The sequence below is a fragment of the Lepidochelys kempii genome, chromosome 3 (assembly GCF_965140265.1).
Source record: "Lepidochelys kempii isolate rLepKem1 chromosome 3, rLepKem1.hap2, whole genome shotgun sequence".
Lineage (NCBI taxonomy): Eukaryota > Metazoa > Chordata > Testudines > Cheloniidae > Lepidochelys > Lepidochelys kempii.
Window position 1 is genome coordinate 208671477 of NC_133258.1, and position 13156 is coordinate 208684632.

Genomic DNA, 13156 nt, shown 5'->3' on the forward strand with positions numbered 1-13156 from the left:
GGCATATCACCAGTAAGGTGCTGATGCTGCAAATGCTTGCCTCCAAGTGCTTAGATGTATGCATGTGTGAATAGTTCCACTGACTAATGGGGCTACTCAGGTGTGGAAAGCTAAGCACGTACACAAATGTTTTGAGAACTGGGATCCAAATCCGTAACCAAGAATACAATTTAATCCCAAAAGTTAGGTTACTAGAACATAGAAGTGTTAAAAACAATGCAGTTAGCAAATGGGAAAAATCCCCAGTTTCTCCTCCTTGCTTATCTTTATTTGGTCTGCTTTATGTTTCTTGTATTTTTAAGTGCAAAGCTTCTGCGAAGTGAGACTGGAGAGATCTGAGCTGCAGGAGGTGGAAGAGAGGGGTTTGAGTAGGAGAACTGATGAGTGCCGTGTAGGTGGGGTGCTTCCTGGCTTACCTGCTTTTGTCCTTGCTTTTTACTGTTTGTGCTGGTGGGCTAAACAGACGAGCAGTGTAACTCAAAGTTAACAGAGTTCGACTTGTGAGGGAATTTCCCAGCTTTTTAGCAAATACATATGAACATTTATAGTTACTTGCATGGCTAGTTCTCAGTGCTATCCTTTGTGCCCTCCTGATGAGCCTCGACCCTCTCCCTTGGGGGAAAATCTGTGTGGGGCCTAGGGCCATTGGGGTGTATAGGATGGTGAACAGAGATGCAGGACTTCAGCTGGTTATGGAGGACAAGTGTAGGGAATAGGGGCTCTGCTCTGGCAACCTGCCTGTGGTTAATTGGAAAGAAGCCGTGCTCTCGCCAACCTGGTTAGCTTGTCCCTTGCATCACTGTATGCACCCCAGTGTCTCTCCAGAGCCCAGCTCCGTGTTCCCTTCTGCCTAGCCTGGCTCCCTGCCATGCCAGGAACATGTGCAAAACCTTGTGGATGAGTCAGGCATACAGCTGCTCGGAAACTTGCGATGAAAACAAATTCAAATATTCTTTTCAGATGAAATTTTGCCTCCTGTGAGTCAGCTAGGCTGGCAGTGTCTGAAAGTGGAAGTGGCTGCTAGATCAGGGCAGTTGCACTGGCTAACCGTGGTGAAACTCAGTGAGGTTCATGTGAACTGAGAAATAGCTTTGTTTCTGTAGAGCATTTACAAAGTGGCCTGTGACTGAAATGCTATCGGGGGTGTGTTTGTCTGAGAGAGAAGTTTGGTGTTTGTGGAAAATGTGATTTAGCTAGAGGAACCCAATGAAATGTGGGAAATGCAAGGTGGGAGCATTTTAAATAAGTATTTCTTTGAAAAGTTTGTACAGAAAATTTAGTTTGTAAGAGTTATTATGCCAAATTTGGAGACTAATATTAATCATTGAAATTTGCACTTAGAGGACTAAAAACTTCTTGTTTTACATTTTAATGTACTCTCAATGGAGGAGTCACTACTGATGTCTTCACAATGAGCTTAGAGCCTGTTTAAGTCATCACTTACAATATATTTCTTTCTGCTGGCTTAAATGGATAGTTATTGGTCATTTAATTAGCCATTTATATAGTAATGTAAAATTTCTTTCTCTTATGCAGTGTGTTGCACTGTACATACTTGGCGATGAGAGTGCTGTTTCAAACGAAGCATCACATTATTTGTTTAGGATAACTTCAGGTAAGTGGACTGTAATAGGCATTCTGGTGATACGAGAATATGCTTGTAAACACTAGTTCACATTGTTCCTGCATTCAACTGGCAAAAAGATATCATCTTTTTCCATTTTAGGGCAACGAAAACAGCAAACAGAACAAGATGATAATCGGTAAATTTAATGTTGATACATTATGAATTTGCACTCAGATACTGCTATGTTTCTGATTCACTTGGGGTCTGCTTTCCCATTGTTTTGTAGATATAGTTTCAGACACAGCACATCTGTTTCCAACCTAGCTGAAAAGCTGGTTATCTGGATGACTAGTGTGGGTAAGGAAAGCTTTTACTATTTTGCACACTTACGATAGCCTTATGTAATGGTCTTATGTTTGAGCAGTCACTTTGGCTGGGCTTAGAAATATTAATTTTTTTAAAACCCTTGTAAGTTTTTGCTTTCTAATTTTAAGGTTTCACCTTAAGAGATTTGGAGTCTCTCCCCTTTGGGGTTGCGCTTCCTATCAGAGATGCTGTATATCACTGCCGAGAGCAGCCTGCCTCTGATTGGCCAGAAGCTGTCTGTCTCTTGATTGGGCGTCAAGATCTTTCCAAACAGGCATGTGAAGGGAACCTGGCAAAGGGTAAATCTGTGAGTATCAACATAAAAGTGGGATTTCAGAAAGGCAGATATCAATATCATATTGAATGCTCAGCTGGGAGTGCTTAAATGCTTAAAAAGTTGAGCTAGGATCTCTTGACTTCATAGCTGCCAAAACAGCTCATTATGTGTGGGAGATATGGTATGTAGGACTCCAGATCGGTGAGCCAGAGCGGCATATGTTTTACAAACATTCAAGGTTTTTAACAGAAAAAACACATCTGGTGCCAGAAGAGTGAGTCTGTTTAAATATGCAGACTAAATTGAATTGTTAGAGTGTAAAACAGATGGGTTTTAATCCTTTAAGTACAAATCTCGACATGGTTTCCTCTATAACTGTATCTGCATTCCAAAGAAGATATGACTTTCAGAGATGAGTGAGAAGTTTCAGTGTTCTGCCCTCAGCATGTGGCAACAAAAGTTACACCAGAGCAAAGGAAAGCAGGTATTTCCTAGTATGACACTCGTTTTGCTTGACATGAGTGTACTCTTCCTGTCCATTGTGGGAAATGCGACAATTTTCAAAAGCACACTGGGTTTTTTTTCTACATATTTTTCTTCTTTCCCCCTTAAGGATGTTTCTATTCTGTGAGTCCTAGAGCATTTTTGAGTAATTCCTTTTTTAAAAAAAACACTCTCATCTGATTGCTGGAATCACCAGCGGCTCACATGTTGACAGTCCCTTTGAGCATTCTTTCGAGGCCTTTGTACCAAGCCAAAACACTGCTTGATAGGGTGAGAGTTTGTCAGTGGCTTGCATGAAACTGCTTAATGGCAGTGTGCATTGTTCCAAGAGGCCAGGAAGAAAGAGTTCCTGCTCTCTGCACAGCCTGGCAAAGATCCTTCCTCACTAAGTATTTAGTGCTGTCTTGGGTTTTTAGAATGTTCTTAAGCAGCTTTGGGTTTTACCCAGGTGTCTCATAACAGCATATCAAAAAAAAAAAAATCTAAATTACAGTTTTTTCTTCTGAATGAAATTAAGCAAACTAACAAACCTACATCGCCTTAGCCACCATTCATTACAGATTCATTTTAGCTCTTACCAGTGACCTTTTCACCCCAAGTGGGATTTTTGTAACTGTGCTCCAAATGATATCAAATCTGACTTTTATCACTTGACTTATTTGAGGTATTGTAATAAATGTTACCTTAAAAGGATAAAATAGTCTACAAAAGCCAAATTGTTTCCCCTCTTTCAGAGGGGCAGGGTGGAGTTTCCTGTTTCAAAGCAGGCACTGGCTAGATGGGTGGTGCTGGTAGATATTAACATTTTCTGATCAAAATAAATTGTTTTTCATTCATCAACTGCATTTTTACTCATATCGTCATATGCTGGGAACTGAGAGAGATCCTGTGATGGATAAAGACCCTTTCTGATATTTAATGTATCATACAACATTTTAGTGAACTTGGGCGGGGAGAAGCGCTGCGTTAGAGGTTCTCTCGTTTTGTTTGCCCCTAGATTATATCACACTGCGCTGCTTGTCTTTTCAGTTACCTCTTTATTTATTAAATCAGATTCTGTACAGCAGAAGCTAGAGGAGAAAGGGAAGTATGCTTTCTAAATCATTTTTTCAGGCTGTGAGGAACTTGTCAGAATTTCTGGTCTGCAAAGAGCCTCTGCAGAACTTTTTTTCTACGTTTTAAGTTAATTTAGTGCTCACGAAAGTGAGAGGTTGGTTTGAACCAAGCATGGTGTAGGCAAGTGCTGGGCAAGCTGACCTACACTGCTCCGTCAGCACATTCCTGTCCTGTGCTACATGGTCCCAGTAAGTCTTGTGCTTGGGTTTATTTTTAAGTTGAGCCTGCCCGTGCTGCTAAACTGTGTTGTGCTTTGGTGATGTGGACACCTAGAGACTAGCAGGAGACAGCTAGACTCAACTGAGAATTTGACAAAGTTTTCAAGAAAACAATTGAGCTTGAACGTCTGGAATGTCCGTATTTCGGAGGCATATGGTGGTACTGGTGTGTGAACTCTGAAGGCACTTTGATACCACGGTGAGGGGAAACCTAGAGGAGGAGCCTGGAAAAATGTAACCAACTGCCTAGATGCTAATGAACAATGGAATTAAATGCCGTGGGAGCTAACCTGTAAAATATGGGTACCTAAAGTTAGGCTCCTGAATAAATGGCCTGATTTTCAGAAGTGCTGAGCACCTTCAGCTCCCAATGAAGGCCCTCTTTCAGAAAAACATCCCTATGCAGGATAGCTCTTAAGCATGTGCTTGAATAGGAATACACTTGAGCATATAGTCTAGGTATACTTGGTCCTGCCTCAGCATGGGGGTGTGGTGGGCTAGATGACCTCTTGAGGTCCCTCCCAGCCCTACATTTCTGTGATTCCATGGGCCCAAAGTCAGTGTGTGCACAGCACTTCTGAAAGACAGGCCACTTGCTAAGAAACCTAACTATAGATTTGAGCACCTAACTTTTGGCTCCTATGTCTTAAAAAAAAAAAATTGGTCCAGGTCTCTGTTTTCTATTTCTTAGCTTGGGGAATAAACAACTTGCAGGACAATTACATGTGCTTCTTTAATAGCTCTGTGTGCGGGAATTGGGCGGTGATGGATTTAGGGAAAGATTGAAAGGATCTACCACATCTGCAGTAAGAGCTCATTTGGGAAGGTAGATTGCAATGCTTTGGCAGTCAGCTACTCACACTTCTCTCTCCCCCATAGTCCCTTACTTGTCAGTTTGCTCTAGGAGTTAGTCATTAAACTTCCTTTGCTTCACTTTGGAAGCCAAAGAAACCATTTTCTCTCATCTTTGGGAGTTGTTTATCCTGCCTTTGCGGATGACTGTAGTTGATTCCCAGTCGGGAAGTCCCAGGGATCTCTGTGAACTCCATTCTCAGAGCACCCTCGCTGCAGGTGACAGCGACACCTCGAATGTTCACGTTAAAGTGCTAGTGTCTGGTTGGCTTAATAAAGCTAAATGTTCGAAATCTGCCTTTTTAGAAATTATTCCCTCCCTCTTCCTCTGTTTTTTCCCCTCTCAATTAGTCTGTTGCCCAGGTGCTATCGTCTGATGGGCCTTCAGGAGCTGAGGCAGAAGAAGATGACGATGGTATGAATGATATGAACCAGGAAGTGATGTCACTCATATGGAGTGAGGATTTGAGAGTGCAGGAAGTGCGCAGACTCCTTCAAAGTGCCCGTCCTGTACGTGTTAGTGTAGTACAGATGCCAGAAGTCAGTGACCATGAATACATAGAAGAAAAAGAAAACCGGTAAACGCTCCAAGTTTCTAGCAGCTGTTCATTAACGTCTCGTTTAGGTGGGAATTTTTGTAAACCTCAACATTTGAAATGCCTCTGGGGAGTGTTTCTGTAATAAAATGTGTCATGAAACTATATGGTGCATTTGAAAAAAAAAAAAAAAAGTCATTGTAGATTGGAAGACCTAGTCCTTGAAGTTACGTTTTCCTCCATTTTACTTCGCTGAATATAGACATGGTATCCTACGAGGGCATTTTGGGACAGATTCTAGAATGCTGCGGCTTCTGTTGTGAGAATGAAGCACTTCTACGGAGTAGGAAGGGCTGGGAGGTAGAGTGTGTGTGCCCTATTAACATGGTGACTCTGTGATTGGGTAGTACAGTAGTACGCACCATGCAAATGCTTTTAGTGGCTTAGATTTAAATGAGTGTAACCACATACAACAGTATATCTTACCATCGTTGTTAACTAACCGGACAGCAGCAAATCCAGCACAATGACAGAGGTGCCTTTGTGTGAACAGTTCACACAAGAAGTTCTGGAGTAGCAGCCGTGTTAGTCTGTATCCGGAAAAAGAAAAGGAGGACTTGTGGCACCTTAGAGACTAACCAATTTATTTGAGCATGAGCTTTCGTGAGCTACAGCTCACTTCATCGGAGGCATAAAGTGGAAAGTACAGTGAGGAGATTTTATATATACACACAGACCATGAAAAAATATACATTGTAAGGAGAGTGATCACTTAAGATGACCTATTACCAGCAGGAGAGTGGGGTGGGGGAGAGAGAACCTTTTGAAGTGATAATCAAGGTGGGCCATTTCCAGCACATTTCCAGCCACACTATCAGAGGCTCGTTCACCTGCACATCTACCAATGTGATCTATGCCATCATGTGCCAGCAATGCCCCTCTGCCATGTACATTGGTCAAACTGGACAGTCTCTACGTAAAAGAATAAATGGACACAAAACAGATGTCAAGAATTATAACATTCATAAACCAGTCGGAGAACACTTCAATCTCTCTGGTCACTCGATTTCTGATCTCTAAGTGACTATCCTTCAACAAAAAAACTTCGAAAACAGACTCAGAGAGACTGCTGAATTGGAATTAATTTGCAAATTAGATACAATTAACTTAGGCTTGAATAGAGACTGGGAGTGGTTGAGTCATTATACTAAGTGAAACTATTTCCCCTTGTTTATTCCTCTTCTCCCTCCCCCCCCGTTCCTCAGATGTTCTTGTTAATTCCTGGAAACGGAGATTTGTCGATTTCTTAAGTTTGCCCTCCTCTTCTGGTTAGGTTTGTGTTTATAATATTGGCTTGGCAAAAGAGCTATTTACTCTCATTCTGAGAGAGGATTGTCCCATCATACCATTTATGACTGGTATCTGCCTATATCCTATGTTGTGAACATGGTTATGGTAAGCGTTTTGTTTTCTGTCTTTGATTTCCTTTACAGGTTATTACAGTTGTGTCAACGGACTATGGCGCTCCCCTTAGGCCGAGGAATGTTTACTCTGTTCTCATATCATCCAGTGCCAACAGAACCGTTGCCTATTCCTAAACTGAATCTAACTGGTATGTTGTTCAGCATTTTCCCCATGATTTGACTTCCTTGAGTTAAAAATGATACAAGCTAAAATGACCTAGATTTGCTAGCCACAGAATGCCGTGAGCCCGCAAGACGTGCTTCGGTAGTGCCGTTGTAGTCAGCGGCACGGCTCACTGTGTCCAGTGAAGCATGGGCATACGTCTCTGCAGAGTTGGGACTTAATATCTTTAAGAGCTACTGGGACTTGAGCGAAATTGGAGCTCGCAGGAAAAATTGGTTTTAGTCCTTTACTCCCACTTAGGTGCTCCCAATTGTCTTCATTATGTGCAGTGTCCACTTTAAGCAAGGTCTGGTGTGTGTACTAAACCAGGGTTAATGTACAGGATGAATGTGTAGAAAACAAATTCAAATTTATGAGGAGGAGTAGTTGCTATGACTGCTCCAGGAAGCATTTTATATGCCTTGTAAGGTATGTTTCTCATAGACTTCGGCAATTACTGAAGAATATTCTCTGCTGTGGGGGGAATTCCTGAGCCTACTATACTTCCTCTGTATGCTCTTGTGTTCTCCTCACCAGACGTTTAGCACATTGGTGTTTCCAGACAGGCCAGGCAGTTTCAGTTAGCTGTGTTCTTTAATTAAGTGGCAGACACGAAACTATCATTAGAAAAACAAAATAAAGTTACAATTAAAAATATAAGTTATGAGCAAAATAATTACTTGTAAAGATTCTTGAAATGGATCATAAGTAACAATTCTACACACAGGAGTTCTCACCAATTACAAATAGATTGAAATGCTAGATAAGATGTAAAATCTGCTCAGACGGTAAGTTGCCAACTGCAAAGTAAAAGCTGTCACTGTGCACTGGATATATATTTCACTTTGCATTGTAACATTTATTCAAACCAGAAGCACAAACCAGCACTTGCGGGGTTAATTTTGTTTGGCTTTGTGTCTTTTTCATCATCGCCAGATAATGCAGCATGTCTCAGCTTTCCCAGGGTCCAATATAAAGTCAGTAGAACTGCTCATGGTAGTAAGCTCTATGCTTAGCAATGTTGGCAGGATTGGACCTTAAAGCAGATTATTGTGTTTTGTTAACTGCAGCTATGCATTATTGTTAATAAAGCAGAAGATATATAGTGTTCCAAAATTCCCAGCTGATCAATAAAATAAGGGAACTGCCGCCAGATGGAGAATTATTCTACCTTCTAATCCAAGAAGCCTAAAACAAATTCAGTGAGTTTGGAGACCTCTGAATAGGGTTTGTGCTTTAACATTTGGAGGGTGAAATCCTGGCCCCAGTGAAGTCAATGGGAGTTTTGCCATTGGCAGCAGAAGGGCCAGGATTTCATCCTGATGCTGTATATCATTAATTTAAATATCCTACAACAGGGACCAAATACAGTCTCTTACCACTAAGGTCCTTTATCCTGCAAATGACTCCAGGTGGGTGCAGGGTTCTGCCGACGCAGTCACTGATTGGAAGGGGGCCTAACTGTGGTCAAACTTTCAAAAGTGTCTTGGTAACTTAGGAGCTGAAGTCCTGTTGATTTTTTTGTCCCCAATGGTATTTAGGTTCCTATGTCACCTAGGCACTCTTTAACCTTTGCCCTATTGGGGAAACAAAAGACTCTCAACTTTTGGTTTAATGTCCAATTGAATTTGAGGAATTTTTGCACCCTCTAATCAGCATTATGGAAAAAACACAGGGAAGAGTGAACATTATCTGAAAATAATCAGATATTTTTAACTCTACATTATCATTAATGATGCAGGCATTGTACCTGCAGAATTTTGTGACTGATCTTTTTAAAAAATTGTTCCAACTGAGGTTATTAGTTCTTCTAGCTCTTTATACATTAGGTCCAGCAACTGACAGTATCCACTCACTCCCACTGAATGTTCAGATTTCTTTTCCAGATTGAAATATTGGGCTTATAACAATTTTTAGTTGTGTTGTGGTCACATTTTTTGCAAGTCTCAGAGGTAACAGCTGTCTTTAGTTTTCTTGCCTCTGTATCATGAGGAACCTTTTAATTTAATTGAAATAAAATAACAGTGAGGTCTTTGTGTCCATGCACACTTACCAAAAGGTTACTATGCTTTTTTGGAAGTTCGGTACAATAAATATTTATCCAGAAGCAGATGTTATTGTTTTGAGTAAGAAAGGCAGCGTTTCCAGGCTGACTAGTGTTTTCTCGATGAAGCCTGGGTTTTTAGTTGATCACTTACTACTGGGTACAGTTATGTTTTTATGATTCTTGAATGACTAACAGTTGTGGTAGTTTCTGTCAATGATGAAACTGTCGCAATACTTAGCTTTTATAGCACTTTTCATCCTTAGATCTCAAAGTGCTTTGCAAAGGAAGGTAAATATCATTAATCTCCTTATTACTGATGGGGAACGGAAGCCTAGAGATGCCATGGTGCTCTGATACATTATGACAGGCATATTGGGAGAACAGAAGAGGTGAAATGACTTGCCCAATGTCACAGAGCAGGGCAATGTCAAAGCCAGGATTAGATCTGAGGCACTCTGACTTCCACTTCATTGCTTTATCTGCTGTACCATGCTGCTGTACCCTAACAAATCTTTTGACACGCATGGCCTTGTCTTCACAATGAGCATTTTTTACTGTGTTGCTACCACAGGTTTTCAGGTACAGTAACTCTTAAATGTGAGGTGCTCACTGTGAGAGCAATTTCTGATATACGTTAATTGGTGACACATAGCTTAGCATCACATTTTTTCTCTGACAGCTGATGAAGACTCTGCTAAAAAAAGCCATTTTAAATGTGAGCTAACTTTTGTCATCGTACATTTTGTAACGATTCTCTTCTGGGCAGGCCGTGCTCCGCCTAGGAACACTACTGTGGACCTGAATAGTGGGAACATTGATGTCCCTCCAAATATGGCATGCTGGGCCAGTTTTCACAACGGAGTGGCTGCTGGACTGAAGATAGCACCTGCTTCCCAGATAGACTCAGCTTGGATTGTCTATAACAAACCCAAAAATGCAGAACTCGCCAATGAATACGCTGGCTTCCTCATGGCACTGGGTCTGAACGGACACCTCACAAAGCTTGCCACACTCAACATACACGACTACTTGACCAAGGTGAGACCTTCATTCAAAAGCGAGAGGGGGAAGTGACTTTTTTTTTTCTTTTAAAATATTTGACTGAGAATTTCTTAGTGTGAGGGAATGGCCAGTGCTTTCATCACTCATCCTGCTAATTGCTGGCACAGTTGTTTGGCTGTCTCAGACCTTCCCCACTGTTCCATAACTGTTATCCCTTTATCTCCTGTGACAAATGCACATCATTTTAATAATGAATTATCTGGAGCACTGGGTTGTCTCTACAGGCTTCCTTTGTCTGAGGAAACCCTTGTCAGCCATATACTTTAGGAGCTTGCTTTTCCCCAGCCTAGTTCCAACAGTTCTGTCCTTGAAATACAAATGTCAAAAGCTGCCTCTGTTCTCTAAATAGGAACAAACAGGTTCAGTTTCACTTCACTGTATGGGACATACATATTTCTTGGTGCACCTGGAACATCCTGGCTGTCCTGTGTAGCCATGGAAAGGGGCCTAGCCTTTTCTATGACAGTGAGACAGCTGTAGGAACATGAACAACAATGATTGGCATATATTTTAATCTAGTTTCAAGGTGGGCATAGTTCTGAGCGAGGTGTTTGGTCAAGATGATTGGCTTACTACAATGACTAGTGGAGGCCTGTGGTGCCCCATGGGGTAAGTTATGGGCAGCATTAAATGCTATGGATTGCTGGGTTCTTCTGCATTGCCTAGATGATCAGATGGGTACGACGTGGGATTGTCTTGGGCTGGTTCTGGCCATTCCTAATGAAGTGGCTCCTTTTGCTGATCTTCGCTTTTGCATTGTTAGGTACGGAATAATGTTCCTCTTGGATTTAAGACCATAAAATTAGTGTCTGTTAAGATTATTTTAATTTTTATTTCAGAAAGCCTTCAGAATGACACATTGTGGTTTAATGCTTCTCTTTTATGTAACACACTTAGAGCATGTCTGTTGGCTAAGTGCCCAATGTTTTCTTAAGCAACTATGAAAAGGTAGAGAGAATCAAATGTATTTGAGGTGGTGGAATCTCCTTCCCTAGAAGTTTTTAAGGTCAGGCTTGACAAAGCCCTGGCTGGGATGATTTAGTCTGGGATCGGTCCTGCTTTGAGCAAGGGGTTGGACTAGATGACCTCCTGAGGTCCCTTCCAACCCTATGATTCTATGATTCCTTAAACCCAGCCTTAGATTAAAAAAAGTAGTAAAAATGTGATTAGACTCACCTAGATCAAGATGCTGATGATAAATGGAAGGCTTGGTTCTTTGTCAGAAACCTTTAGAGCAGTGGTTTTCATTTGTGGACCCCTAAATAATTTTGAATGGAGGTGCAGATCCCTTTGGAAATCTTAGACATAGCCTGCAGACCCCCAGGGGTCTGCGGACCCCAGGTCGAAAACCACCACTTTAGAGTAATGTTTTCCAGTGTAGGGCTGCTCTAATTTGTATTATAAATATCCAGTCAGCTAACCTGGGAACCTAGGGTATTTATTTTAAAAACAATGCCATGATAGAACTTGGAGCCAAAAATCTCAATCTAACAATGTTTAATATTTGATTTACGAAAGGATTTTACTTTGATATATTGAAGGAGATTTCAATCTGTAACGTGATTGTAAACTCAGAAGAGAATTTTACTCATTTAGCCGTTAGTGAGAGGCAACCCAAGAGAGTGTTTAACCACAGCTCGTCAAAACTACATAGAAATGATCTTCTCCTTGTCCCTTCATGTACTACTGCGAGTGTGTGACCTCAAGACTTTGATTTCAGCTGAGATAAGCACACTTATGTTTAATGTTCTCACTGCTCTTTGATCACTGTCTTTGTTCCCCATTTCAGGGCCATGAGATGACAAGTATTGGGCTGCTGCTTGGTGTTTCTGCTGCCAAGCTAGGCACAATGGATATGGCTATTACGCGGCTCCTTAGCATCCACATACCTGCTCTCTTACCACCAACTTCAACAGAGCTGGACGTCCCTCATAACGTACAGGTGGCGGCTGTGATAGGAATCGGCCTGGTATATCAAGGAACAGCTCATAGGCACACGGCAGAGGTTCTGCTAGCTGAAATAGGTAAACCACTACAATTAGAGGTTGTGTGGAGCCTGTGTATGTTTACATGACATTTGCATGACTTGAAAAATGTACCTTACACCCAACTAATTCACATGAAAAATACCTATGCACCCATGCTCTGCTCTTCTCTCCCAAGCCATGGCCCGTGCAGTTTAAAGAAACAAAACAGCTGTAAGTTGTCTGTTCTGTAGTGTATTCAATTGTAACATATTGTCATTGTCTCTTTCAAAGTAACTTACTATTGGGGCCAGTTGAATAGCAGAAATAATTATTTATTAAATATATTTGGTGAGTTCCACCATTAATCTAAAGGTAAGTAGATGGTGAAACACATTATAAAATGTCTCTTCTGTCGCCTTTCAGTCAAGCTTAAAGATGGTCTTCCAAGTACAAATTCATTTGGAGTTAAACACAGAAACATGTTGGGTGTGTCTCCTCGCTTGCCAGTTTGTGCAGAAATCATTTAAACGTATGTTTAGAAAAAATTGTTTAGTTCTCACAAGGGCTGTTCCTGCTGGCTCATCTGAGGCCCTCTGGTTAGTGATCATGTAGCAATTGCTTTTTCTGGTGTTTCTTATGGCCCCAAATGCATCATTTTAGGCCTTCTATGGCAGCAGACCTTGTGAGAAGCTCACTCTCTTTTTTTAATGGTAAATTATTAGATTTCTGTGTTGAATGTTACTTATAACTTGCTTTCTCTTTCTGTGTGTAAGTGGTTCTGCTTTTTGTTTTACAGGTAAGCTTTAAACATGTTACATGTGTGTGTATATTGTTTAAAAGAGACAACACAGAGTTTGTCAATCCTAGAAATGGGTACTTTTAAGAACAACACTTTCATCTTCAAACTATGTCTCTGGCTATTTAATACCCTCAGTACCCATCAGTTGATTCAAACACACTGTTTTCTGTTGTGAAGGGGTGTTATTTTATGCAGAATGTGCTACTACAATATATATAA

At 41.1% G+C, this 13156-nt stretch overlaps 1 protein-coding gene across 5 annotated transcripts in view; it reads left to right on the forward strand.

Annotated features, from left to right (window-relative positions):
- The window catches only part of ANAPC1 (anaphase promoting complex subunit 1), a 65711-nt gene that overhangs the window by 31531 nt on the left and 21024 nt on the right, over positions 1-13156 (forward strand). For all 5 annotated transcript variants that reach the window (XM_073339909.1, XM_073339912.1, XM_073339910.1 and 2 more), the window contains 8 exons: positions 1537-1615; positions 1727-1763; positions 1854-1924; positions 2062-2240; positions 5252-5478; positions 6930-7048; positions 9876-10147; positions 11961-12195. In XM_073339909.1, the coding sequence (XP_073196010.1) occupies positions 1537-1615; positions 1727-1763; positions 1854-1924; positions 2062-2240; positions 5252-5478; positions 6930-7048; positions 9876-10147; positions 11961-12195 (1219 nt within the window). The remainder of the gene's footprint in view (positions 1-1536; positions 1616-1726; positions 1764-1853; positions 1925-2061; positions 2241-5251; positions 5479-6929; positions 7049-9875; positions 10148-11960; positions 12196-13156) is intronic.